Below are 13,580 nucleotides of genomic sequence, written 5' to 3' on the forward strand. Positions count from 1 at the left end.
GGTATCCGTGCAGGTGTCACCTGGAAAACACAAGAACTGTGGGACCCCGGGGGACCCCGCTGCTCCCAGCCCATCCTGGAACACGGCGTTCGGAGGGGGCTGCTGCCTGCAAACCTTGGCTTCCCTCCTGACTGACCAGACCGGCACTGGGCGGACGGGGAGTGGGGTCCCCCAATAGTGCGGGGCTCAACTAGAGCCCCCGGTGAGGTCCCGGCCCCCCACTTGCCAAGGAGAGGCAGAGCCCGGGGGGACACACCCCACCCGCGCCCACAGTGAACCCCTGCCTCTTGCCCCCCCCATTCCTCCCCTCTGCGCCTTTGCCTGTCTCCCCAACACCCAGACCCGAGACAGGATAGAAGGCCAGCCCGGGGCAGGTGGGGACGGGGACTCCTCCATCAATCCAGGGCTCCCACACACACACCCAGCCTCCCCCCCCCACAGAAAGAAGAAAATCAGTTCAATGGCTTGGGAGCTGGTCCATCCTGGAATCCAGCCTTCGGAGCTGTGGGGTGCTGGGTCCCAGCCCACCCCTCTCTGTCTCTGTCTCTGTCTCTCTCTCTGTCTGTCTCTCTCACACACACACAGCTACGGGAGGTTCCTCAGGCTCAAGGTGGCAAAGCTCCATTGTCCAACGCGGGCAGCGATCCTGCCACCTTGGGCGGCCCCGGCTCCCTTCCTTCCTCCCTGATCCATCTGCACACGGGGCTGCAGCGGCGCCTCAGAGAATCTGTGCGCGGGGCCGAGGCGCCTGGAGGCGCAGCACCCCCACCCCCACCCCTGCTCAACACTGCTACGTGGCAGAGCTCGGTGGCACCGAATCACCTGCCCCCCCAGACATGCGATTCCCCAAGACTGCCCACAGAGGGGGCATCTGGGGCGGGGAGTGGGGGCACGGCCCCGGGAGCCATCAACGCCGATGGCAGGCTCGCCAGACCTTCCGTGGATTTGCCCGCACACGGGCCAGGAGAACGCGGGTGTTGGCCAAGGGCTTTATATTTATAAGGGGGTCCCCAGGCCGTTCGCCCAGGGCCCCCCATCCCCCGTGATGGCGGAGGAGTGAGGACACACAAAGAAGGAGAGGCAGGGCCAGCCCTGAAGTCTCTGCCCAAGCCGGCCTCTAGGCGACAGGCAGGCGGGCCCCCGGGAAGGGGAGGGAAGGAGGGCGGAGGGGAGCTTACCCGCGTACCCGAACACCAGCCCCGGGAGTGCCCTGGAGCCCGGCGGCAGGCGGTGGCCTTTATACCTTCCCCAGCGGCGCCCATGCCAAGACGGGGATCGCTGCGTGCCCGCCGAGCGCAGGGCGAGAATGCGGGATTAGCTTCGCATCCAAGCGCGGTCAGCAAATGCCCGCGGCCATTGTCTCCACACAATAATGTCATTAGCTGTCAGACCGGCCGCGCCAGGGTGGTCATGCGGATGGGCAAGGAGATGCCCGCTTTGCATGCATCAGCCCTCCGGCTGCCAGGACAGGGCCGTGCCAGGTTCACAGGCCCGGTCACCGCACCCCCCGGGGCATGGAACACAAAAGGCATCTCAGGGGCGCTGGGTACAGACGATGGGCATCCCCCAGAGCCCCACATTTACCCCTCCACCTGCCCATGCAAAACACATGAGTCCACCCACCCCTGACCGTCCATCCACTATCCATCCATCCACCCATCCATCCACCCATCCATCCATCCACCCATCCATCCATCCATCCATCCATCCACCCATCCATCCACCCATCCATCCACCCATCCATCCATCCACCATCCATCCATCCACCCATCCATCCACCCATCCATCCATCCATCCACCCATCCATCCACCCATCCATCCATCCACCCATCCATCCATCCATCCATCCATCCACCCACCCATCCATCCATCCATCCATCCATCCATCCACCCATCCATCCACCCACCCATCCATCCATCCATCCATCCACCCATCCACCCATCCACCCATCCATCCATCCATCCACCCATCCATCCATCCACCCATCCATCCACCCATCCATCCACCCACCCATCCATCCATCCATCCATCCACCCATCCATCCATCCACCCACCCATCCATCCATCCATCCATCCACCCATCCACCCATCCACCCATCCATCCACCCATCCATCCATCCACCCATCCATCCACCCATCCATCCACCCACCCATCCATCCATCCATCCACCCATGCATCCATTCACTCCTGTCTACCCACCTGTCCACCTATCTGTCTATCCATCCATGTCCATCTATTCATCTATACATCCTTCCACCCACCTGTCCATCCACCCATCCACTCACCCATCTGACCAGCCATCATGTCCATCTGTTCACTTGTCCACCCATCCATCCATCCACCCACCTGTCCACCCATCCATCCATCCACCCACCTGTCTATCCATCCATATAGTTACCTGTCTACCCACTTGCCCATCCACATACCCACCCATTCATTCATCTATCCACTCAGTGTCCGTACATCTATCCACTGTCTGTCTCTCCACCCACCCATCCATTCACCTGCTTGTCTGTCCATCCATCCACCTATCCATCCATCTATCTACCCATACAATAAATAATACCTCTTGGACTTGCAGTCTGTGCAAGCTGTGTTCTAGGGGTCAGGGTTAGGCAGGAGATGGCCCCCCGCCTGGCCCATCCAGGGAGAGAAGTTAGCCCAGAAACACAGCATGGAGGAGAGCTGGGGAGCTGGATCTGTGCGTTCAGAGAGTCTCCCAAAGCAGGTCTCATTGCTTAGATGTGGCCTGCAAAGCCCAGAGCCACGGTGGGCAGGGTCCCGGGCATGCAGGCAGGGCCCAGGAGGCCCGCTGAAGAAAGTAGACTTCTTCAGGGCCCCTGGGATCCTGGACACAGAGGTCTGGAGAAACTTCCGGGATCTCTTCCCACTGCACTGTGCTGGTGGACACTTCCTGTCCCCCACCACGCTATGGCTGTGGGCACTTCCTGTCCTTCCCCCCACCGCACTGCACTGGTGGGCACTTCCTGTCCCTCCCCCCACCACACTGCACTGGGGGGCACTTCCTGTCCCTCCCCCTACCACACTGCATTGGGGGGCACTTCCTGTCCCTCCTCCACTGCACTGCACTAGTGGGTACTTCCTGTCCCTCCCCAACCGCACTGCACTAGTGGGCACTTCCTGTCCCTCCCCCCACCACACCGCCTCTGCAGACCAGGCCTTCGCTTCACCTTGAGGCCAAGGTCAGGAGCCATGCTGGGTTTGGAAACCTAGGATTGTAGATACCGCTTTCCACCCCCACCCCGTCCACACGTGCATGCTCACAGCACGCACGGACACACACGTGTACCTCACATTCACGTGTGCACCCGCGTTCCTTCTCTCTGGGCCCCTGTCGCCCTCGATTTTCCTTTTCTCCATCAGCAGGTGGGGTCTGCAGATCCCAGGACCGACACATCCTAAGGGCTGTGTCCTGTTCTAGATGATGACAACACACCACAGGCTGGGGGGGGGGGACAACAGAAACCTGGGGAGGGAGGGGGCGAAATATGGCAGCTGCTGTGGAGAGCTGTGCACAGAACACACACAGGAAGACTGCAGGACCCAGGAACCCCACCCACGCTGCCCCGAAGAACAGAAGGCAGGAAGCCTGCGTGCCCACCTTCCAGGCCCCCCGTCACAGGAGTGGACAGGCGGAGAAGGTGCGAGTAAGCCCTTGCTACACAGAACTAGTACGCGGAGTGGAATATTACTCGGCTGTTAAGAGGGAGGGAATTGGAAGTCATGCGATCACCTGGCTGCACTGTGCCAAGGTTTTGTGGGAGTCAGTGTCGTGGGCCCCCAAGAACAATGGAGGATGATCCATGTTAGAGTGAATTAGACTTTTCCAGAGAACCACGCAGACATCCAGGTACACAGAACAAAGAAAAGGTTTATTGCTGGGAAAGGGACGGGCAAGACCCCTTCTCCCAAGAGAGACGTAGTGCTGGCTATTGTCTGAGGCGGTCTATCTAGGAGGTTTAGAAGGCGGAGACCTGGTGTGGACTTGAAGGCCAGGGGCTTCATCATGGTGGATTAGGATTCATGGCTACCGTCCACCTAGTAATAAGGAGCTTGCAGCTGCCCAGACCTGAAGGTTGCTCTAAGGGGCTCTTGCTGCTTTATATGGGGTAGCAGCCCCAGAGCAGTGCATCCCAAGGTAAAGGGGGGTGGGGGCTGATTATTTACTGCCTTTACTACATGGACCTGGTGTTGCTGGGAAGGGAGCGTGCGAAGCTGTGGAAAGGAGCGTACTGGGCGAACATTCTGCCTATTGGGGGCTGCTAGAGAAGGAGAGCTCCCAGCCAGGGTGGTACACGCAGCCGGGGGGGGGGCAGGTGCCAGGGACTGAGCTTGCGTTTGGAAGGACGGGGCTCTGGGGGCCAATGGTGGAGATGGCGGCCCCATGTCACAGACCCTTGAAGGGACACGCCCTGCGAGTATTTTACCATGAAAATCCACTGCCAGGCCCCCCCGCCCGTCCAGTTCAGTGTCTGCAACAAGAGTGAAGCCGACAGCTTTGGACTTGGGGACTAGAAAAGCATCGGTTTCACCCCAGCCCTTCCCCCGCCTCGGTTTCCTCCCCTCCCCACGACAGAAGACTCCTCTTCCTTCCGCCTGGGAGGGTCCAGGTATTCCAGAGCATGGAGACGAAAACTCTCAAGGGGGATTCTTTGGGAAACCTGCTGCTCTGTGGCCCCAATACAGGAGCCCCAACCCCAGGAAGCTCCCACAGCCACAGCTGACTCATTCACCCTCCACGTGGTCAGAAACATGGGGCTAGGCCTTCTGTCTCTCCTTCCCTCCCCTCTTTCCTCCCCTACCTTTCTTCCTCCCTTCTTTCCAGCTTTCTTTGTGTGTGTCGATCCTAGAGCTTAGACTCAGGGCCTGGGCGCTCTCCCTGAACTTTTCCACTCAAGGCTTGTGCTCTACCTCTTGAGCCACAGCTCCACTTCTGGCCATGTTGCTGGTGAACTGGAGATAAGAGACTCATGGACTTTCCTGCCTGGGATGGCCTCAAACCACAATCCTCAGATCTCAGCCTCCAGAGTAACTCCTGGCCTGGTATTTTTCTTTTGCAGCCTCTAGTTCAGAATAGGCGTCAGGACAGAGATGACCAGCAAACAAAGCCTTTCTCTCCACCCATCCATCCATCCATCCATCCCCCATCCATCCACCCATCCATTTATTCACTCATCTATTCATTCATCCACCCTCACACACATTCACCATACATCGTCTTTCTTTCCTCTGTCCAGCCAGGCCTTGACTGCTGGCTGGTGTTAGAGGCGTGCCTCGCCACACCCACCTGTGGGTTCTTCAGATCTCCAAGCCCTTGGCTTTTAGCGTGACCTGAGCCATTGGCTTATTTAAACAACGAGCTGGGTGAAGCAGAGCCGGGGGCTGCTCCGGAGCCCTCTGGGCTCGGTGCACAGAGCAGGCTGGGCGGGCTGAATCCACGATAAGGCAGAGGCGAAGCGGGAGATGCCAGGTCCCGGCTCTTCCAGGAGGATGAGTCATTTGGGATGGGAGGGTGGGCGGTAGGGGTCCGGGGAAGGGAGGCAGCGCGGGGTCTTCCTGGGGTTTGATCCCAGGCTGGGGAGCGAGCTGTGGGGAAGCTGCGGGGAGGCCTCGTGGGGCGGCACCCGGGAGAGGAGCCGGCCTGGGGCTGTTTGTTACGCAGCAGAGCTGGGCCGATGCACCGAGGAGAAGTGAGGCCCGGCAGCAGGGAGGACACCGCGCCATCGCTGCGGGGGAAGGGCACGGAATGGCCTCCAGGGCTTTCCCAGCGTGGATGGAGGCCTCCCCCAGCCCCCAGCCTCTGACCCCCGCGGGGGGGCCGGGGTACCAGGCAGCACGCCATCGAGTTGGCCCTTGGAGCCCTTGGCTGTGTGACGCCAGCGCTTGGTTTGCCCTCTCTGAGCCTCCCACAGGGAGGGCCGAGCACGGTCAGTCTCGGAGGCCTCGCTGGCAGGTCGTTATGGTGGGAGTTGGAGGCTTTGGGCGGGGGTGCTTGTGCACCACTGGCCACCCTGAGTTGTCCTAGATTTGGGGGTCCCACTGAGCCCCACATCTAGAGTCAGCCCAGCTCCAGCCCTAGCACTGCCCCTGGCCGGGGGGGGGGGGGGAGGCCACCTCCCTGCACCGGCCCCCCATCGAGCCTCCCTCCAGCCGCAATGCCTGGCCCGGGCCTGGGGGCTGTGCACGGAGACCAGGCGCGGGGGAACACAGGTTGGCCCATTACCGGCACTGACACCGCAGTGTGGAAGGCCTCCGGCCCGGGGGAAGGCCCGCGGGACCCCCCCCGCTGGCCCTCAGCCCTCTCCCACCTGATGGCTGGGCGGCCCCAGTCCATCCAAACCCCCCCGAGGCCGCCCGGCCTGCCCCGCCCACCGAAGCACACAGCCAAGCGGCTGCCGGGGTGCGAGTCAGCTTCCCTGCCGGGTGTCCTGTTCCCTGGGGGTCTCCCGTCCCCCCTGCACCCGCCGCTGCCGGAGGGACCGGGGGGGGGGGCTGACGGGGGCTCCAAGGGAGAGCAAGGCCGCAACACACGCAGGCTGGGCTCGAACCGGTGGGCAGACGGAGGTCCCTGAATGCGCTGGAAAAGTCAGCCCTCAGCCGCTGTCAGCCCCCACGGTGTCCCCCCCCGGCCCCCACCACCCCACGGGACGCAGAGGCTCCGCAGAGGCCGGGGATGGGGGGGGGACCGGCCTCCACCCCGGCCCCCAGCCTCCCCCTCACTCCATCCCAGACCCATCGGGTCCCGGGTCTTCTCCCCACCACTCAGGCACCGTCCTGCCTCAGGCTTCCACCGGCTCTTTCTGGAATGTTCTGGAATGTTCTCCCCCTCCATCGTGTCTTGCGCCCAGTGTCACCAGCACACCCCACAACTGCTGCTCTCCCTCAGCACTGGGGACTTTCAAACCTACTTGGTCCAAACCTACGTGTTCGCGCTTCTCCCTCGCCCCCACCCAAAGGCCAGGTCCTAGTACGCTGGGCCCGAGGCCTTGGACAGACACCCACTGCGGACATGATGCCCAGCAGTGTTGGTGACGACGGAGATCCGGGAGAGGAAGACAGGTGCATGGGGGGGGGGGTGCGGGGAGCAGGATTAACAGATGGTGGATGGTGGACAGATGAGTAGATGGATGATGGATGGATGGATGGATGATGGACAGATGATGGATGATGGATATGTGTGATGGACAGATGGGTGGGGGATGGATGGATAAGTGCGTGGGTACGGGATGTCTGGAAGGACGGGTGGACAGATGAGTAGAGGGAGGGATGGATAGTTGACGGACAGACCGATGTGTGGGTCAGGAATGGAGGCACAGAGGTTCCGGTGGAGGGAGACAACGCTACAGTCATGGCGGGAGACGCACGAGCCTTGCTGAGAACCGGTCCCCGGCGTCCACCCGGCCCTCCACGTGTGCTTGGGGGGGTCTCCGGACCCTCCAGCCCGGCCCAGGAGAAGAGACAGAGCGGCATGGCAGGGGGGGTGGGACCCCAGGCTTTATTGAGCAGGTTCTGGGCGGGGAGGAGGTGGGCGGGGCGCGGCCGGGGCGGCCCTGCGCGGCGGTGCGCTGCGGTGCGGCGGCCCGGGCTCAGCTGCTGAGGAAGCAGCCCCGCTTGTGCCACTTCTGGTCCCGGATGCGGCGCACGGACTGCAGCTGCGGCTGGCCCGCCTCCCACTCGTTCCAGTGGCGCAGCTCCCCCCGCTCCAGCACGTACTGCCGCCCGCGGTAGCCCGGGAACTCGTAGCCGACCCACCTGCCGGGGGAGGCCGCAAGGGGTTAGCCCCCAGACACGGTGCCTCTGAGCCCTGGGATTCTGTTCCTGCTGCCTTTTCCTTCCCATCCTCTGGTTTTGTTTCGTTTTGCTGGTCCTGGGGCTTGAACTCAGGGCCTGGGCGCTGTCCCCGAGAGTCTTAGTGCTCAAGGCTAGCGCTCTACCACTTGAGCCATTGCACCACTTCTGGATTTTTCTGAGTAGTTCATTGGACGTAAGAAGCGTGTGGACTTTTCTGCCCGGGGCTGGCTTTTGAACCGCGATCCTCAGATCGCAGCCTCCTGAGTAGCTAGGATGACAGGCGTGAGCCACCGACAGCCTGGCCCTTTCCATCCTTCCTAATGCAGTTTTCTTGTCTCTTTCTCCATGTGGCCCCTCCTGCCCCCCATCTCCACCCCTAGGCTGAATCAAGATCCCCTTGGGGTTCTCAGAACTCCGGGGTGTCCGCACAGTAAGCCTGGAACACATTTCCTCATCCAGCCCCAACACCAGGCCCAAAGGACAGAGTCGCTGAGCGGATGACCAGGGCCCAGGAACCACGCCCAGCAACGTGACCCTGGGTGACATCACGCCTAGAAGGAGGGTGGTGAGAAGCCTGTCCTGTGTCCTGCTCAGGTGATTGACAGCTGTCAATCTCCACGGGACCGTGGGTCACAGACCCTGCCAGGTGGGGGCTTTGTGGTACTCAAAGTGCCAGGGATCGAATCCCAGGGCGTCTCACATGCTAAGGAAGCACTCTACCACTGGGCTACCCCCCACACGCTCTGGCTCTGTCATCTAAACTGGCCTGCGACTAGAGATTCTCCTGCCTCAGCTTCCCAAGGGCCGGGATGACAGGCGTGCACCGCCACACTTGTCCAACATTCAACAGTCTGTTGAATGGATAGTGTGGCTGGCAGGAGGCCGGGGCGGGGGAACACGTGGGGACGGGGTCCCTTACGTCCCGTTGATGACGCGGATACTGGCCACGCGGTCCTGGAAGCCGTGAGCCCACAGGCTGGGCACGTCATCGTCCACTATCTCCATCTTGCGGCCACTGAACGCTGGGTTCTCGAACAGGTGCAGCTTGTGATCCGGGCTGTCCTGGGGGGCGAGATCAGATCCCGGGGAAGAAGGGCTGGGTCACCCCCAAACCCACTGCAGGAGGGAAGGGGGGGCCCAGGAGACACCCTGAGAGCAGGCGCACCGGGAATCTCAGAGCCACAATAAGAGGGAAAGGGGCCTCTGGGTCTCAACCCAGAGAGGGAAACTGAGGCCCAGAGCAGGTGGCAGAAGACCATGATGTTGTAATGATTGGTTTCCCGGCCCATCCCATTGCCCTCTAAGGGGACGGAGGGCTGGCCCGGGGCTGGCTGTGTGGCTTCCGGTGAGCGATTTCTTTTGTCTTTGGTGGGTCGTGGGGCTTGAACTGGGGGATGGGCCCCCCACGGGGAGGGGCAGGGACCCCCGGGGTGGGGCTCACGATGCTCAGCGGCCGGAGGGACAGCAGGCTGTCGCTGCGGTGGCTGTTGGACCAGGCGTCCCAGCGCGGGTAATCTCCCTTCTCCAGGACAAACTGCTCCCCGCGGAAGGCCCTGCGCTCGAACGCCAGCCACCTGCCGGGGCACAGGCAGCAGCTGGGCGTAGGGGACCAGGACTAAGGGGAGACCCCACCCTCCCCCCCATTTTTGCCTGTCCTGGGGTTTGAACTCAGGGCCTGGGCGCCGTCCCTGAGTCTTTTTGTTCCCCAGACTAGCACTCTACCACTTGAGCCGCAGCGCCACGGCCAGCTTTTTCTGAGTAGTGTACTGCAGATAAGAGTCTCGTGGAGGGCTGGGAAGGTGGCTCAGTGGTAGAGCGCTTGCCTGGCATGCATGAGGCTCTGGGTTCGATTCCTCAGCACCACATAAGCAGAAAAAGCCGGAAGTGGCGCTGTGGCTCAAATGGTAGAGCGCTCGCCTTGAGCTGAAGAGCTGAGGGACAGTGCTCAGGCCCAGAGTTCAAGCCCCAGGACTGGCCAAAACCAAAATACAAAATAAAAACAACAGAAGAGTCTCGTGACTCATGGACTCTGCCTGAGCTGGCTGCGAACCATGATCCTCACTTCTCAGACTCCTGAGTAGCTAGGATGACCGACGTGAGCCCCGGGCGCCCCGGCTGAGCTGCGGCTTTCGGGCCTGGAGACCCCCCGCCCCTGGCCAGGCATCTGCTGACACACAGGCGCAGAAGCGTGTAACACCACACCCAGCCCCTAGCCCGGGTCTGGCCCTGCGGCGTCCGTGTGGGGCGGGGAGCTGGCTGCCCCCCGCCGGGCCCGCACGCCCCACAGACACGGGGAGACCGCCGGTGGTGGTTCCGTGCCCTCCTTTCTCGCAGGGGGAGACTGAGGCAGGGAGGGGACCGCGCGGGCACTCACGGGCCGGACTCCACTTGGATGGAGGCCACTTTGTCCAGCAGGCCGTCCGTGAGGTTGGCGCACTCGGCCGACAGCTCACACCGCCTGCCCTGGAAGTTCTCCAGCTCGTACAGGGTCACCTGGAGGGGGGAGAGCAGGGGGTCACCCCGCCCTGCGGGGGGGGTCCTCCGCCGCCGCCCCCCCCACCCCGCCCCACCACGCCCCCTGGTGGCCGCCGGGCTCCAGGCAGGCAGCCATCCACAGACTGGAAATTTGCCAGGTGGGGCGGCCTGGACGGGGAGGGAAAAGCAGAGAGTGGGGAGGGGCCCAGGGGAGCCCAGCCTCCCCCCCACACCCCCCAGGCAAGCAGCTCTGAGTGTGCAGGCTCTTCAAGGGCTCTGCCGCCTTCGGAGGCCCTGGGCCGGCTCAGCATCCCAGGAAGAGCAGGCGCCAGGCTCTCTACGATGGCCTTTCCTGGCTCCGTCTCATTCCTTCACCCCCACACCCTCACACACACCCCCGCATGGATGGGCTCACCAAAGGCCCCGGAGATGGCCAAGCCACCAAAGGAAACTCAGAGAGGGTGAGGAACTAGGCCGGTGTCACACAGGAGAGACAGAGCTCAAAGCCACATCTGCTGGAACCCAGTGACTCTGTCCCCCAAAGGGGCGGGCAGGGTGTATGTGACACCCTCCCTCCCCCCCACCGTGTGGCGGGGAGGGAGGGCTGGCCGGAAGCGGCCCCCAGGCCCGGGCGCGCTCCCCTCCCGATGGATGGTGGAAGGGCGTTACCTTGTAGCTGCCCCCCAGGCCTCCGTGGCTCTTGCCGGCCGCTGCCTGCTCCTGGGCACCGTGCTGCTGCTCCGCCATCTCCCCGGGAACTCTCGGCCTTCAAGGTAAAGGGGAAGGTGCGGGGACACGGGGCCCCGTGGGTGAGGCAGCGGAACTCCACGGGCCAAGAAAGGACTTCCGCTGCGGTCACCATGATCGACACTCAACCACTCAGTCATTCAACAAACACCCGTGGAGCCCCTGCTGGGGGGGGCTGCAGATGAGGCTGAATGGTGGGAGCAGGGACCCCATTTTCTAGAGGGGGGAAGGAAGGGACCAGAGCTGGGGCCTGAGTTGGGGGCTCAGCAGACTCAGCCCGAGGCGCCCCCGCTGGGGCCCCTTCCCTCCCCCTGCCGTGCCAGTGCTGGGCCAGGGCCCTCAGCCTGCGGGGGGGGCCGGGACGCGGACACGCGGAGAAAGCCGCGTCAGGGCGCGGTCCTTGCACAACTGCCCTAGGCCGCGCGGCCTGTGACTCGTTCCACGAGCAATTCTGGCGTGTTTGCTGTGCACAGGCCACCGCCAGACAGGCGGCGACACGTGACCCAGGCCCCTGCGGGCCCCACGTGAGAGGCCTGGCCCGGTGAGTGTGCACTCGGCAAACACACATCCCTGCACACACACATCCCACCCATACACACACACACACACATGGGCACCCACATCCGCGCCTCATTTCCATTCCTCAGCTACTCACTCTTTGAACCACCCCCCTTCTCAGTCTTTAAACCACCCCCCTTCCCAGCCTGTGCCCGGGGTTCAGACCCCAGCCCCCACCCTCTGACATACAGGGGATCTCCCCTTCCCCGTCTTAGGCCCCCTCTGTCGGCCCCACCCACGAGCGATGCCCGGTCTGGGCCCGGGTCCAGTTCCCACCCCTGCCCCGTGTCCCCGAATGCACCTGCCGCTGGAGCTCAGGAAGGACCGGCAGAGGGGCGGCTCACGCTGGGCGGCCTCCAGCACCCAGCTATTTATGGCTGCATCCTGACAGCCCAGCACATCGGGGCCTGCTGAGCCAGCGTCCTGTCCGCCCCATTCCTCCCGGGCCACTGCACCCCAATAGCAAGCCCCGGGCGGCCCCCCGCGCCTGTCTCCTCTGTCAGGGCCTCTGAGCGCTTCCTGGGGTCAGGGGTCTGGGGTACACAGCTCTCCTGCTCCCCCGAGCCTTCTCCCTTTGCGTTCTCAGTGCTCTTAGGATACCTGACCCCCCCTAGAAAGGAGTTCTGAAATAAAGGGGACCCCAGATCTCCCCAAACTCATCATCCAAATTGGGCATGCACCTGCTTCTACAGTGAGAGGCTGTCACAGAGCCTTCTTCACAGCGGCCACTCGGACAGACAACAGCAAGCATTTCTCAGAGCCCTACTACGTGCAGGGCGCCGGGCTGGCCTTGCTCACCTCGTCTGAGCCTATTAGAGAGCCAGAGTGGTCTTCACCTCTGAGGACACTGGGGGGACGGGAGACGGGGAGGGAATCTGCCACAGGGCCTTGGGCTCGACCCTCTACAGAGGGAACTATAATGCTCAGCCTGGACAACTTATCCAATCAAGTGTAACTTTGCCTCCAACAGGTGGTGTGTGTGTGTGTATGTGTGTGCACGCACACGCATGTGCATGTGCATGTGTGTGCTGGTCCTGGGAACTTTCAGACGTTTTGCTCAAGGCTGGTGCTCTACCACTTGAGCCAGCATTCCATTCTGGCTTTTTGGTGACTAATTGGAGACAACAGTCCCCATCTTTGCTGCCCAGGCTGGCTTCCAACCTCAGTCCTCAGATCTCAGCCTCCCGAGGAGCTGGGCTGACAGGTGTGAGCCATCAGCACCTGGCCTGCAACAGGCACTTAATAAGCGATAATTCACTCAGGGAGGAAGAAAGTTGTGAATGGGTTAAAGGAACTGGGTTTCCTTTTGTAGGTTTTGTGTGCTCTGGATGACATTTGACCCCCAACCCCTTTGTCCATCCGCGAGTGCCTGGATTCCTTCTGCACAGCTTTGATGGACGCCTGACAGAAACAACTAGATGCAGAAAAACTATATATTTGCCTGGTTTCAGAGGGCCGGGTTCAAGGTCCTGGGGCTCCATGAATGTGGACGGAACCTCAGGGTAGGGCCCCAGGCCCCAGGCCCCTGCGACAGCGCAAGGCCAGACTCCTGCTGCCATCTGGTGGACACTTCGGGAGATGGCAGCGGCAGGGACCACATGGCCGACTGTCGGGTCCCCAGAGGACCCCAGGAACCATTGCTGAGTATTTGCTCCCCCCCCCACAACCCGGTTGGGGGCTTGAACTCAGGGCCTGGATGCTGTCCCTGAGTGCTTCTGCTCAAGCCTAGCGCTTTACCACTTGAGCCACAGCACCACTTCCAGTTTTTGAGTGGATAACTGGAGATGAGTTTCACGGGGACTTTTCTGCTCAGGCTGGCTTTGAACTGCGCTCCTCCGATCTCAGCCTTCTAAGTAGCTGGGGTACCGGGTGTGAGCCACCGACACCCAGCTGTGTTTGTGGGTACATTTGTGAGGCGTCTGTAGGAGCCAATCTGCAACCTAAGCAAAGCACTTTTGGGGGTGAGCATGGGGGGTGGGAGACGGG

General features: G+C 62.2%; 1 protein-coding gene across 1 annotated transcript; it reads right to left on the bottom strand.

Moving 5' to 3' along the window:
- Positions 1-7,609: 7,609 nt before the first annotated feature.
- Positions 7,610-11,036, bottom strand: Crybb3 (crystallin beta B3). Its single transcript, XM_069994633.1, has 5 exons — positions 10,959-11,036; positions 10,189-10,307; positions 9,256-9,388; positions 8,734-8,876; positions 7,610-7,775 (listed from the first exon to the last, which is right to left on the bottom strand). The coding sequence occupies exons 1-5, from the start codon at positions 11,034-11,036 to the stop codon at positions 7,610-7,612; spliced, it is 639 nt and encodes a 212-aa protein (XP_069850734.1).
- Positions 11,037-13,580: the final 2,544 nt, after the last annotated feature.

This window comes from Dipodomys merriami, unplaced genomic scaffold (genome assembly GCF_024711535.1).
Source record: "Dipodomys merriami isolate MVZ:Mamm:240054 unplaced genomic scaffold, mDipMer1.0.p SCAF_45, whole genome shotgun sequence".
Taxonomy (NCBI): domain Eukaryota; kingdom Metazoa; phylum Chordata; class Mammalia; order Rodentia; family Heteromyidae; genus Dipodomys; species Dipodomys merriami.